Source organism: Zerene cesonia, chromosome 10 (genome assembly GCF_012273895.1).
Source record: "Zerene cesonia ecotype Mississippi chromosome 10, Zerene_cesonia_1.1, whole genome shotgun sequence".
NCBI classification, from domain to species: domain Eukaryota; kingdom Metazoa; phylum Arthropoda; class Insecta; order Lepidoptera; family Pieridae; genus Zerene; species Zerene cesonia.
In genome coordinates, this window is record NC_052111.1 from 2,787,838 (window position 1) to 2,802,050 (window position 14,213).

A 14,213-nucleotide genomic window follows, 5' to 3' on the forward strand; every position below is an offset into this window, starting at 1 on the left:
AATATCAATATTCTTATTACCAAAGAACATCTTCGAACGTCACTTTCAAAGTAGTTAAGAGTAACTCTCTGAAAGAGATTTCATTAAAATATGAAAGCTATTACAGGATAGCGTCGTCCAATATTGATTCAATAACCAATAAGATTGTATAAAATTAATCCTTTGTCTCCGCCCATTAATCCGTGTCTTTCCATTATTCACTGGATCTGTTTTAGTCTCTAATTATCATTTCAATGAGCACAGAAGCTGATAGATTTCGTGCTACTAATCAACGAACCCTCTATGTAAAATAAATTGGCAATTGAATTGAATATAAGGACAGGTTTTGTGTGAGCCTCTCCGAATTTATTAAATACTTAGATTCAGGCTAAATCCTACTTTGATTATTTCAAACGACATCCTTTATGTACAATATAAAGCGCCACATAATTAATTACATCACAGTAGCTGATAATAATCATTATACTTATTACTACATATTTCTTTCCAGCTCTTTTCTGTAGAAACTGCTTTTTGAAGCTGGTAAATGTAAAAACTATGTTATGACGATTCAAAAGTACTTCTTTAAGAAGTCCCATTGAATAAATAAATGTTTTTAGTTTGAGTTTGAATGCACATCACAAATTGAGAATTGCCGTGTGATACCTGTAGTCGTATTATTGTAACTTCGTGATTCACTAATTTAATAATTCGAGTCAGACATAATCCTATTTTCTTATTACATACAAAATAATTTCTTAGTATATAAACCAAATAATGCCTCACGTAATAAATGAGACTTACAAATTGATTTTATTATGTAACTGATAGTAATAATATGGATCGGAAACTCATTATGCAAGATTGAAGTATGATATTCCATGGAAAGATAGGTAGATATCTTGCCGATATTAAAAAACAAGCTCTCTCTTTATAAAAGTATTTTTACGCCAAAGGAATCTTGTGCGCCTTTTATTGACAACTTTATAAAAGACGAAGACTTTCATCACGGGAAATTGATAGCGATTTTTCTTGCGAGGGAATTTTATAATTGATTTCATCTTTACTTTTAAATTCACCGCGGGCAGGCGGGCCTTAAGCCCGAATGGTTAAAGAAAATATTTTACTCCTGTTAAATATCACGATGAGGAAATCGAGTAATTTCAATCGTTATCAAGCTTTTATATTGCTGTTTATAGATTTATGGAGGAATTTGTAGTACGGGCTTTTAAAATCCATTGGAGTACTTGCAAAATAACGTGGAAAATATTTGCCGTTCAATTAAAATAAAAGCACAAGCCACCAATATTAACTAGATAGTATTCAATCAATTTATGCTTTAATCCACGTTCGTTTATAGTTTCTGATTTTCAGCAAAGTACTTGGTATTGAACTGTTTAGATCTTGGAATCAGTTGATGATTAATATTAACTCTCAGATTATATTATATTTTTTGAATAAATTTAAAAAGATCATAACGAGTCTCGGAAAAAAATTGCTTCAGTTTAAATTCTATATTTATTATATATTCGCCATAAAACGAATATTATATATATTCGTTTAATCAGCCATTTAATTCAATGCGCATAACATGGAAATATGTTCACCTAACAATTTAAATAAATGGCCAATATATTTTCACTTGCATGTTATCTACTTTAATTTTACAGCAAATTACTTACAACATGTTCCGTTATACAGGACTTTCAGGTCGTGTTCGCCCATGCCGGCTTGACATGCATGCATGCGCATCTTGCACTCGCTGCCGTACGTGTTGTGGTCTGACGCACATACGGGCGCGAGGCTCGAGTTGCACACCGGGCAGGAGCACTGGGCGGACCCGCCGCGGGCGATACAGGCGCCGCCCCAGGGACAAGTGGCCAGTGCGCAGGGATTCTCCACACCTTCAAAAATTGTGCTTGTTAATACCTTACGTTCTTTCAAGTGTGTTTAACGATGATCTGTTTTGGCAATAGAACTTATTGAATAGAAATAGATTGTGTCATCTTGGCAGTGAAAAACAATGATTAAGTTTTTAATTTTAAATAAATACCAATCTATGAAAGTTACACACAAGCTCAGGAAGTACCTTATGTATCTTAACAATCATGATACACGCCACAGAGAGGTCAAATACATTATTAATAATTAATTGCAGACCAATTTTCACGTTACACGTATAACAGCACAAAATCCACTCACCACAAGCGCCCATATACGCAACACGTATGTCACGGTTTTCCAAGCAAGCTGTGCGGTCAAGCAGGCAGGGGTTATCATAGGTTCGGCCGTCGGTCCCGCAGACCGGCCTCATCACCTCCTCGCAGTCCGGCCCGCACCCACACACGGCTACTCCATGTACGTCCAACGTGCATAACTCGCGAACACCACATTTCACCGATTCGCAAGGATGTTGTGCTATATAGATGAATAAAACTTGTATTATACCGGTATCATCGTGAATAAGAAGTTTAGAGGATTTGGTAGTATACTAACAATATGGTTTTGCACATTTCGGAAGTTAGATACTATTATACGAAAATTATTCGTTTATATGGATAAATCCTAAAGTTATAATATGATGATAGCGAAAGTATCTTTGTTTGTTTGTCTTTCTGTCTCGTCGAGATAGATTTTATAATATGATTTTTATGTCTGGAGATAATTATAGGGCTGAATAGTGATATAAGCTACTGGGTGAGACATCTCATTCTCATGAGACTTTCCTACGTTACATTATGGAAAATTTACATGTCCTTTAGACACGGTTATATCGTTCTACATAAATAACATTATCACCTTACAGAACCCTTTGTATAACATTTAGTAAAATTAACAACCACATACACCAACTAGATGGAAAAAAGCCATTTTTTTTTATTTTAATCTCACAAAGAGGTATCAATTATATCTGAATAAAAAGGCTGATATAATCCAACAGCCCTTCAAATATTGTGTTAATAACTCCAGAAAATTGAATTATATTGTTGCTGTCACGATTCCTTTTGGGAGGTCTACGCTTCAATGCTCGTGTCCAATTACGTTCTTTAGAACAAAATGTCTTCCAAATAAAGCCTCAATAAGCAGTGGATATTTGCATTTGCAAAGAAAGATTTAATTATAGATTAGACAGCGAGACATTGAGGTGAATATTTGTAAAACCGCAACATTCTCGTTACGGATCTCGCTTTCAAGAATTCCATTAATTTAAGACAGTTTTCGCGTTAAAATAAATACTTTGTTTGTATTCAATGTTGGTTTTTGATAAGCTCTAGCAATAATCGAGATTGCCAAGATGTTCTGTTGATGGTAATGTAAAGTTAATTTCAAAACTCAGATAAATTAATAATCCCATTCTTTAATATATACATAATATCTATATGTAAGAAATAAAAAGGGGGGTATGTTAAATATTAGTTTCATTATAATAAGAATGTTCTTCAATTCTACACAACTGCGTAATGGATGTAATCACTTGATAACAAATCGCAGCCAGTCACAGACTATTAGCAAAGTGAGGGTAGTAGAGCCGAATATTGAATAAACAACGTTTGAACACCAAGGCACAATCCGTACGAATGCGCCCCGTTTCAAAGTGATTCGACTTTTTGTATGATTCGATAGCTACTAAATAAGTTTTAAAAAGCGACATCTGTATCTTAAATGATAATTATTCATCCAACAGAATATTGAAACACAATTGATATCCGACATATATAATATGAAATATGTAATTCTCACAAAGGATATATTCAGGAATGTCCATACACTTAACACTCAGGTACCTGAAGCACATTCTCCTCTATAAGCTATAGACAGTTGTTGTCTCGACCGACACGCTTCCAGCCGCAACGCACATTCACTGATATAATCCTTGTAGTCTGATCCACAGACAGCAGAATCAGGGCGAACGATCAGATCACAAGGAGGTCCACACCGGCACACTGCAGCTCGTACTTCGTTCAGCTGACAAACACTGCCATCTGCGCATTCGTGTTCTATACAGGGATCTGGAAATAGGCTTAGCTGTAATTTCAAGCAGATTTATGTTTTCATACTACATGCCTAAAATAACGGACTACGGCGTTTGAGTATAACACGTTTAATAAACCATTTCTACAATGATTTTGAAATAAGAATTCTGCAAACCTTTTTAAGAATAACATTCCAAAATCTATAATCCCTAGAATATTTTACGATTGTTATGTGTAAAAACAACGAAGCTCTAATTATGACTATAATTATTATACTGATATATATTTGGGTGTGGAAAAAGCGTTACAATTATTATATTGACAGTGACAAATTAAGCCTCTTATTTGTATATCATTAGAATTTAGATTAGAAATGTAGTGCATTTCAATTGTATTTGTGATTAATCACTATAGTGATTCTACTGTTACTCTATTCGAATAATTTTGCGTCCATAACAAATTAAATATGATAATTGGTATATATCACAATTACATTTATATCTTATATATAAAATTCTCGTATCACAATGTTAGTCTCTATACTCCTCCGAAACGGCTTGACCGATTCCTCTGAAATTTGGTAAGCATATTGGGTAGGTCTGAGAATCGGCTAACATCTATTTTTCATACCACTAAACGATAAGAGTAAGGCAGAACAGCGTTTGCCGGGTGCAGCTAGTATTATATAAATGCAACAGTCTGTCTCCTTTTCACGCCTAAATAACTAAACCGTTTGGAATGAAACTTGGTATATAGGTATATACTTGGTATATAGTTATAGTTTGAGACCCGAGAAATGATAGAACATAATTTTTTTCCACGGAAACGGGACTATGTAGATAGAACTCCATTACTGTTTATCATTTTCTTACTACGCCGGTAAAGTCGCTGGCGAAACGCTAGTAAAAAATAAACACAGCATTTTGGTTTCCGTACTTTTAATAAAATCTAGTCAATATGGTTCCCTAACATTATGGGCATTCATATTATTTCTCGTCCTAGACTCCACAGTCCGAGGCGAACAATTTAATGTAAATACAAAAGCAAGCTAGTAAAGTAAACAGCAAATCTTACAAAGGACGTTGGAATGTGCGGGCATTTGGCTTCGTACAAATTTAGTTCAGATCGAATGCTCCGGGACAATTTTGTGAAAAGGGTACACCAAACGTACTTTGTAGAATAAAATATAAAAGATTGAATTACGGCTCTTGATAAAGGAACTGCTTAGAATTCCTAACTTACTTATTTATTGAAATGGTATAAAGGAGTAAGAATAAAGCGTCAATGGTCCTCATAGATGTGAAACCCTTATCAAAGAATTATTCGTAGAACCTATATACTCTAAAGCGAGACAAATAATCCCATAGATAAAGATAAAAGAGAGTTATAAAGATTGTTTCATAATGTCTGTTTAAAAAATTAAAACAATTATGACAATTACTTTATTACATCACTTTAACAAATACGAGTACAAATCTGAGTTCGCTCAACAGCGCTCCACTTACCGCATTTCCCGTGATATTTCACGGTAATATTGAGCTGGTTCTCGCAAGCATGCTTATCGAGATGACACGTCGAGGGATATTCCTTGCCATCCGTGCCGCATACTATTTTCCGCCGCTGGCAATTGCGAGGGCAGCGGCACTCCGCTTGACCGTACGTAACCACGCAACGGGCTCCGTGCTGACATGTTACTGAACTGCAGGGTTCACCAGCTTCTTCTATTATTAACAGCCAATGCGAATTACAATTCGCTGTGTTTATGAACCATATTAAGACGAAATACGAGTATTATAAAATATCTTATCATCACAAAATATGTAATTTTTGTTTATAACGCTAAAACTCATAAGGTAACATTTATTTTTTCAATTAAACTTCTAGCAGTATTTTTGAATCGTTGTTATATAAATTACCATTTACCGACGTCTGCATTCGACCATTACATTTAATATATAATAAATGAAAATATTATTCAAATTATATTGGCCGTTGTTTAGTCGTAAAACTGTAACCTTTTGAACACCTAACGATACGATTGCGTGCATAAAAACTATTCTTACCACATTCACCCTCATGCTTGACTCGTAGGTTTAACCTTCTTTCACACGCTTCCTTACGCAGGAAGCAATGGTTGCGGTAAGTTCGGCCAGCTGTCGAGCACACGGGAGCCGCGGTGGAGGGACAGCTAGTAGGGCACGCGCAATGTGCTCTCCCATCGCCGAGCGACACACATTCCGCGCCCCATCGACAAAACGTTTTCTCGCATGCCTCTACAAGAACAAATGTCACTTTTGTTAATAACTATAAATAAACTGTTAATTTTTATCAGAAAAGTAATAGTGAACTGTAGGTATATATGTCCGTGTATAGTATATATGTAGAAAAAGTGCTTCTCATACGAATAGCAAGTATAAAATCACACTTTAAGGAAAAATATGTGTAGGTATAATATACCCTTCAAAAAATTTTATTGAATCTCGAGTTCCACGCCATATTGTCATTGATCAATTGTTAGAGTATTAATAATCAAAATCCCGTTGAAGATTACAGTCGAATTTGACAATCCCACTTTCAGTATTAATTTATGCGTCAATACGATAAGCCATTCTGATATTTCAGTACTCTTACCTCAATGAACCTTACCCAAGCTTAATTTACGTGTCTGAGACTCCATATAGAACCACGCAGAATGCACTTTTAGAGTAAATCACATCCGACGAATTTACTTTCGGAAGGTTTTTAACGTGCTTTTATTAGCTTCACCTGTATATTTGTATGTAACCGACTTGTTTTTGATCCATGGCAAACAGACACATATAAACTGTGTGCACTTATCAGGGATCAGTGACAATGAAAAAAAATATCATGATAAGGATCACAAGGATTAAATAATTTGCTTATATAAGCTCTGTATACATAGTAAGACAATTTAGACTTATCTATACTTAAAGATTTTTTTCATTATTATGTATTTATTTTATGTTACTGTGCATCAACATGGTGTAATAATAATAAATAACTGTTTTTCTGAAAAAGCTGTAAGCTTCTTTGCCATGTTCGAATTTCAGTTTAAATAAAGTTTATATTTAAGATCTTAAAATCTGCTTAAGATAACCATTTAATGGCGTATTGTAATAAGGATCACTACTTATATTTCGGTCCGTGTAGCCAATTAGCAATTTCAGCAAGTGTGTAGTGTCGCCCGCATGACATCATCTAAGCATTGGCCGCGTTCCATAAAATATAAAGTTACCATTTCAGAAAGATAAAATACTCTCCCAAGACATGGGATTTTTTGGTCGATTTCAAGTAAAACATTACAAAAGGCATTCAGTAAGCTCAAATAATGTTTTAAACCATTGAAAAACCCTTAATTGATTTTATTAATATTAAAAAGCGCTTACAATTTCATTTCAATAATTAGGTTTGTATATTAAATTGCATACTGAAATAAAATACCCTTTTTTTTTTATAGTGGGGAAATCTTGCATAGATACCCACGGCCCCCGGGGATGGAGCCGTGGGTTATGTCGGATTCTTACCGACCAAAACCCCACTGTGTTCCGTCTAGCCACTTGAGTGAAGGGGCCACGGGAGCTGGTTAAAATACGTCCGCGACCCCCTCGGCGGCTGCCCGTTGCCTTGTGTTTCTATAAAGTTTCTTTACAATATTTAAGTCAGCCTTCTGTATAAAATTATAGATAGTTTTACTCACAGTCATAAATAATTCAAATAAAGTTAATTTTGACAAGCATCAATTTAATACAATTTGTCAGCTTCTGATACTGCTGACAACGCCTAAACCTCGCTGAGCTTCACATGCAATGTCAATATCGAAATTCTATCCGCCTATCAATATTCTCTAATTTTGTATGAACTTTGAAAAGACGTGATTTCTTAGAATATCCTTGACTCAATTACGTACTCTATGCCCAATTTTCTACCTGGCGCGTCGGAACCGTGACTAAATTATTAAGGCAGGCTAAAGTTAAATGCGAATATCCGTTTTACCGCATTGTGTTCACTGGCTTTGGGAATTGACGATCTCTATCATCTAGTTAAAATTCCAAGCAGAGAAATTTCGGTGCGAAGTCACACGAAGTTTTAGTAGAACCTAATTTACAACTTTTTCTATATCTTCGAATTGTTTTGTAAATGTAATCGATTCTGTATGACAATGTTTTATATTTAATGGCTTTTTAATAAATACTTTATGTATATGAAATTATTACACGATTTCAGCAAGAAAAACAGATACATAACATTATTATATAAGTTTTCTTGGAAATTTAAATAAAAATAAATAAAAATAGGGCAATATGTGCTACAATAGTGGGCTAACGAGTAACGACTAACTCCACCCTGTTCTGTCTAGGCGATATTATACTAGGCTTTATTGCAGAAGATCAGGGCAAACAACTAATTGGTATATTGGTCATCATTATCAGCCTATATATCCACCACGCTGGCCAAGTGGGGCTTGGCAGATGTCACATGTCGTCGAACTTTTTATTCTTGGGCATGTCGGTTTCCTCACGATGTTTCCCTTCACCGTTTTAAGCAGTGGTGATGTTATCTATATGTGCAGATAAATTGAAAAATCAATTTATTTTCTGCACGCTCGCCCGGTCTCGAACCCCGACTTATCGATTTTGAAGTCCGAGGTTCTCACTGAGCCACCACTGCTTTTTTAAACATGTTATTTTACCAATTGAACACACACCACACTCACAAAAATCTCTCAAAAACCGTTTGGTGATCTTACTCGGGCGCCATCATGAAATTCGAAATTAGCATAATACCGTCAAAGAGAGCATGAATTTTATTTCCAATGTAAGATTACATCAAGCATCTAAATTCAACCGCGAACTCATTTCCTTGACTTTTATAAAAGCTTAGACGAATCCGCTTAAAGGGACGAAAGCAGCCGGAAATAACAATTTCGTAAGAAACAAACAAAGTGTTAGAAAGCGAATCACTGTAGAAGCCTGATATAAATGGGGACAGGAGGGGAGATAAAAATGATGGCGGATGTTCCCTGAATGGAAGTAAATTAGTATATTCAGGTTTCGGCTTCAGGTATTCTCGAACTCTTTGAATTATTAAATCTATTTCAAGATTTGAATTTCGACGTGAAATTTCTTACTTTACTAAGAAATTCAGGCTAGTTTATTCTGTAACTAGTTTAAAGATTCCAGATATCTACATCCGGATTTTATGCAGTGTTCTAGTTGTATTTTTATCCGATTTTATTCATAGGATTCATGATTTCATCACAAGGATTATGATTTTAAATTTCTAAAAAGAGCTTCAATCGTCGAAAGCATTTTTAAGCATAGTTATATTTGGAAAATGTGTATGTATCAACGGCCACCGATCCATTTTAGGATGCATGTATTGTAATCACGAGTAAAAAAAATACGTAAAATTCTAAAGCACGTAGTTATAATACAAATTTCAATACGTCTTTTCATTTACTGAATGTAATTTTTAATTAAATATGCCATTTTGTAGCTTAGAAAAAATTGTTATTCACCTTAATGATAATAGTAATCAGGTCATCTCATTAACTGACTGTAAAGCATAAAAATTGTTCATTACTTCATAATGAGATGCAACCAAGAGACATTAAAATAGACGTTTGTATACAATTTGTAAAAGCGCAAGCCACAATTACATTTTCAATAGAGATATGTTTAATAACATAATTAATCACAAGGAAATCATAACAGAGCATTTACTGAGTAATGCAAGCAAAAGCGCTCCCACTGAGTATGAACAAAGCAATTTCGCTGGAACTCTACGTAGTTGGCATGTCACCCACAACGAAGGCTTGTGTGAGCCACAGATAAGCTCTCCTACTTATCTGTACCGCTGTACAAAGAACGAATATTGTTGAATGTGAATTTATATTTGGTTTAGTTAAATGACACGCTGATATTGTGTTCGCCATTACATCGCATGGCTTTAGACTTTCCATCCAAAAAAATCTCAGCAAGTATAATACATAGAAAAAGAAAAATTCTGTTAGATTAAGTCTATCAATAAGAGTTATGAATATTGTTAACATTGATACTGGAACCAGTAATGATTTAAGATTCTCTAAACATAATAATTAATATATATGCAGTGGAGAAAACAATTTATGTATGAGCCTCACCATCTTAATTGGGTTCGAATATTCTTATTCAAAAGTATTAAATATATAATGAAAAAATGTTAGACCTGACAAATTGTTTGTATAGTATCAGTGTAAAATAATTCTGTTACAGTGCGCAGAAAATAATATGAGCATAACATTCTCCTTCAGAAGGCCTTAATTTGAATAAAAGTCATACAAAAGTATAAGAAACACCTTGTCGTCTTACGAAATCAAATATAAAACAACAATATAATACGAGATGATATTAAATTTGACGCCTCCTGACGTACCTTCAGGAGCCGGCGGCCGTGGCTGATAATGTAGATCTGGAACAATGAAACATTTTTTAAAATTATATTTATGTTTTATCTTAACACATCGTTATGTTATTTTGCAATGAAGCTACTGAGAATGTTTCAACTGTTTGTAATACTTTTAATCAAAATTGCTAAATTTATTTGTTTTTTGCTTTAATAGTCGACAGTGGAGCTAGTGGGTCGCCTAATGGTAAGCGCTACCACCACCCATGATTATTTGGAGAGGCGCGGTCGATTACAGACGTTACACGTTTACAAAAGTATTGCCAACTTTAAAATTGGAAAAGGATTAAGAAAGAAAAGACTGGGAAGGGTCAGGAAAAGGGTACGGGCCATTCGTTAGAATATAGCTGATGCTGATGATGAAATCTGGTCTTTAAAGTAATATATGTCACACAAATAGAAAATAATTTTAACATTGCTGTTGGTTATATTATGAATAAAATACACAAGACGGGGTTATCAAGTGTGTGGTCGTTTATGAATTGAGTTATTCAAAATTCATAAAACAACATTGTACTTCGATTCTCCGATATAAAGTAAACACAATAAGGGAGATATCAAAAAACAATATTCAATTCTTTTATGAGTCCCAACGCGAATAATAGCATAAACATATTTTGTATTATGAAGTTTATAATTTTCTGTATCCATTTTACTTTAAATAATTTTCTTATTATTATTTTCCACTTGTGGGAGTTTGCAAAACAAAGAACTAAGAAAGATTCAAAATTGTTATAAAGCAAATGAATTAAAGAAATTTTTTAACTTTTTTAATGAATCACTAAACAATATTGTTAAGTCATTTGACATCTCGTTTGATTTAAAGTATTTTCAAAAAAAGTAATAAATAAATATGTGTTAATTTTTTTTTATAATACAAAGAATTAAAAGTAATAATATCTGCAAACGCTTTCTTGAACATACTTAGTAATAGTATAGAATACTAGTGTTGCAAATATTCTACTTCCTCGACAGTAATATAATTCAAGACTTATTTGCACGAATATTTCACGGTCTTCAATTTAAATATTGTACAAACACGTTCAAGAAAATAACGCGAACTGTGTAATTTGCTACACAGCTGAGACTCAATATTTTCCTTCCGCGGTTTGAATTCACAAAACGGTAGATATCACGGACGAAATCGACTTACAATAAATCATTCCAAAATGTTCCTATGAAACACAAAAAATCACGTCAATCAGTTGCGAACCCACCGAGTTATCAAGTAACAAATCGAAAAAAATGCAGTTGAATTGACCGCATCCTTCGTTTTTGGGAAACGTCGGTTAGAAATACATTTACGTCCAAGCGGATTAATTTCGCCTTAGGTGCCTCACCGAACATAACATTACGGAATGTGACACAAAGGTCACGGCTAATGGTCCCGCAGTACGGATAAATATAAAACACAAGAGCCAAGCAAATGGTCACAAGTCGGGGTGTGCTGGGGCGGTGCACCATATTGTTTTATTGCAAATTGGTTGGACGTATATCGCGCCTGTCCTTTACATATACGGGGCTATTAAACTACGACCGGTGCCCAGTCACGTGTTAAACGAATCCGATCGCTAGCTTATGTAAGATAGAAAACTGTGGACGATTGTAGTCCACTTTTTGTGGGAATTAGATTTGTTGTCAAATAAATAGATAGGTTATATAGACACTGCGATGTACTTATTTATATAATATATGCATTGTGAGGAGAGCTGATTTGTTATAAAATCAATTAAGCTATTCAAAATGTTATGTCCATTAATATTTATAAATTCACCAATAGCAATTAATACTTCCATTAAGATTTTCATTTCAGCACATTGTTTGCATGTTATTTTAAAAGACAATAGAGGCATAATTAAAATTTAATACACATGTTTTCTCTTTAATGGTGAAAATTTTTAATTAATTTGTATGAATATTAATATGTAATGCAGGTAAATCTTATTATTCAAGTTTGCTAAGTGATGGTTACGATTTGAATTTTGCTTAAATGAATACTTCATAGGTACAATCGATGAGATAAATGCTTTATTAATAGTACTATCTAATTAGAAGTAAATAAAACAAGTACTATAGGTACTTGTTTAGCACTAGCATTTTGTTTAAACCTTCGAATAGCGCTTATATCAATTCTGCAACCATAACATGAGAAAATGCTATATTATATGCCTATTTTCGTTTTTTGTTCTACCTCTTTGGTGATTGTTTAAAGTGTCACAACTAAAACACGTTTTTTTTTTCATAATTACTAATAAAAATATGTCAAAGCAGTACTAATTCCAGTATGGTATGATATGTGTATGGTATATGTCTATAATCTATAAGAATAATTGTATTGTTTGTTTCCCAAACATAAATAAATAAATAAATAAATGGTAAAATGATGGCGCTAGACGACCTACTCGTACATAGCTTATTTTTGCTTTATTGGATTTAGTCCTGTTTTAAGTTGCCACGGTAACCCTCCCGTTTTTTTAATTATAAAATTATCAGTTTGTTTACCTCATAATAAGTGATCTTTAATTGGAGAGCTTCTAGAGCATCGAGCATAATGTTAACCATATCTATAAAAAAGGGTCGATCAATTCGACTAACTTATTAACATTTTTTTGAGCCACAAGGAAGGTTCTTATGAAGAGAAGATGTACCACAGGCAAAGTCGGAGCGGAACGCTACTTATCAATAGAATTTTCGATGTTGATCAAATTTCATTTGCTTCGTTCCCAAGAATCCTTGAAATGTTAAAATTTTTAAATCAAGGATTTATGATAAGAATATATTGTCTTTCGTTTTGTGCTGTTTGAGTGGAACGGCAAAGTAATAATGTTTCATGATGTGTGTGATCCTGTCCCAATTTACGTTGATACTAAGTAGACTGTCACAATCATAATCTACCAGATTAACCTAACCGGTAACTCAGTCTCGTTTGCCGTAGCAAATGATGCTAGGAAACTGCAGCGATGAAACTTAACCGCCGATGTGTCGTAATACCAAGCCAAATCGAATACATAAAATTAAACAGATATCGAATCGAGAACGTTTCAATCGAATAGTCGCAGATTAAGTTCGGTAGGAACGCAACAGGAAAGTGGAGTGGAATCGATTCACACAACGAATCGAGCAGAGGCGGCCGTTATAGCGCCGCAACAAATTGAAATTGATATCATCGCTGGGCAGCAGGCGGATATTACGGGTGTCAAGCGCAATCACGCACTGGCAGGTACGATCTAAGTATACTCTTTATCTTATCTATATTTAAGGTAAATTGAATCTCTTCTAAATTCCCGAAATGGAGCACATAAAGTGATAGCTGTCGGGCAAAATAATATAGATAACAAAGCGATAGGCTAAAGTAAAGATTTAAATTGGGAAAGCTAGTCTTTAGTGTTGGGAGCCGTTTGTTTATTTTCTACCGTTAATTAAAACTATTTTGTCATTTTAATGCAACTTCAAGTCTATTTTCACGTTTCAAGAGTAGGTGTACTATTTAAATCTATTTAAGTTCAAATATATTCTTTATTTAGTACCTAGTAAGTACCATAGTCAGAATGGTGATTTATAAACCTAAAAAGTGCTCAAATTCTCACATCATTCATAGTCCTATACTATAATGTCTGATGAAACTGTTATTTTTATCATACCGAACTAAAATCCTTATTTAACCAATAAATACTATGGTAATTGTGAGAGTATCTTTTTGATGATCTATTTATAATAGAAATAATACTTAGTCTGGCCATAAATACTGTTACACTTAATTATAAAAAAATATTACATTTGAATTTCGAATCTGTC

The 14,213-nt window shown here is 33.9% G+C and overlaps 1 protein-coding gene across 5 annotated transcripts in view; it reads right to left on the reverse strand.

Moving 5' to 3' along the window:
* Nucleotides 1-14,213, reverse strand: part of LOC119829554 (agrin-like) — an 85,321-nt gene that overhangs the window by 28,430 nt on the left and 42,678 nt on the right. For 4 of the 5 annotated variants that reach the window (XR_005287811.1, XM_038352120.1, XM_038352121.1 and 1 more), the window contains exons 2-7: nucleotides 10,389-10,424; nucleotides 6,017-6,226; nucleotides 5,459-5,671; nucleotides 3,765-3,989; nucleotides 2,182-2,397; nucleotides 1,662-1,883 (exon numbers count right to left, since the gene is read on the reverse strand). Coding sequence is in view for 4 of the 5 variants with exons in the window: in XM_038352120.1 (XP_038208048.1) it covers nucleotides 1,662-1,883; nucleotides 2,182-2,397; nucleotides 3,765-3,989; nucleotides 5,459-5,671; nucleotides 6,017-6,226; nucleotides 10,389-10,424 (1,122 nt within the window). In the remaining variant the exon portion in view is untranslated. The remainder of the gene's footprint in view (nucleotides 1-1,661; nucleotides 1,884-2,181; nucleotides 2,398-3,764; nucleotides 3,990-5,458; nucleotides 5,672-6,016; nucleotides 6,227-10,388; nucleotides 10,425-14,213) is intronic. The other variant, XM_038352119.1, reaches the window with a different exon arrangement.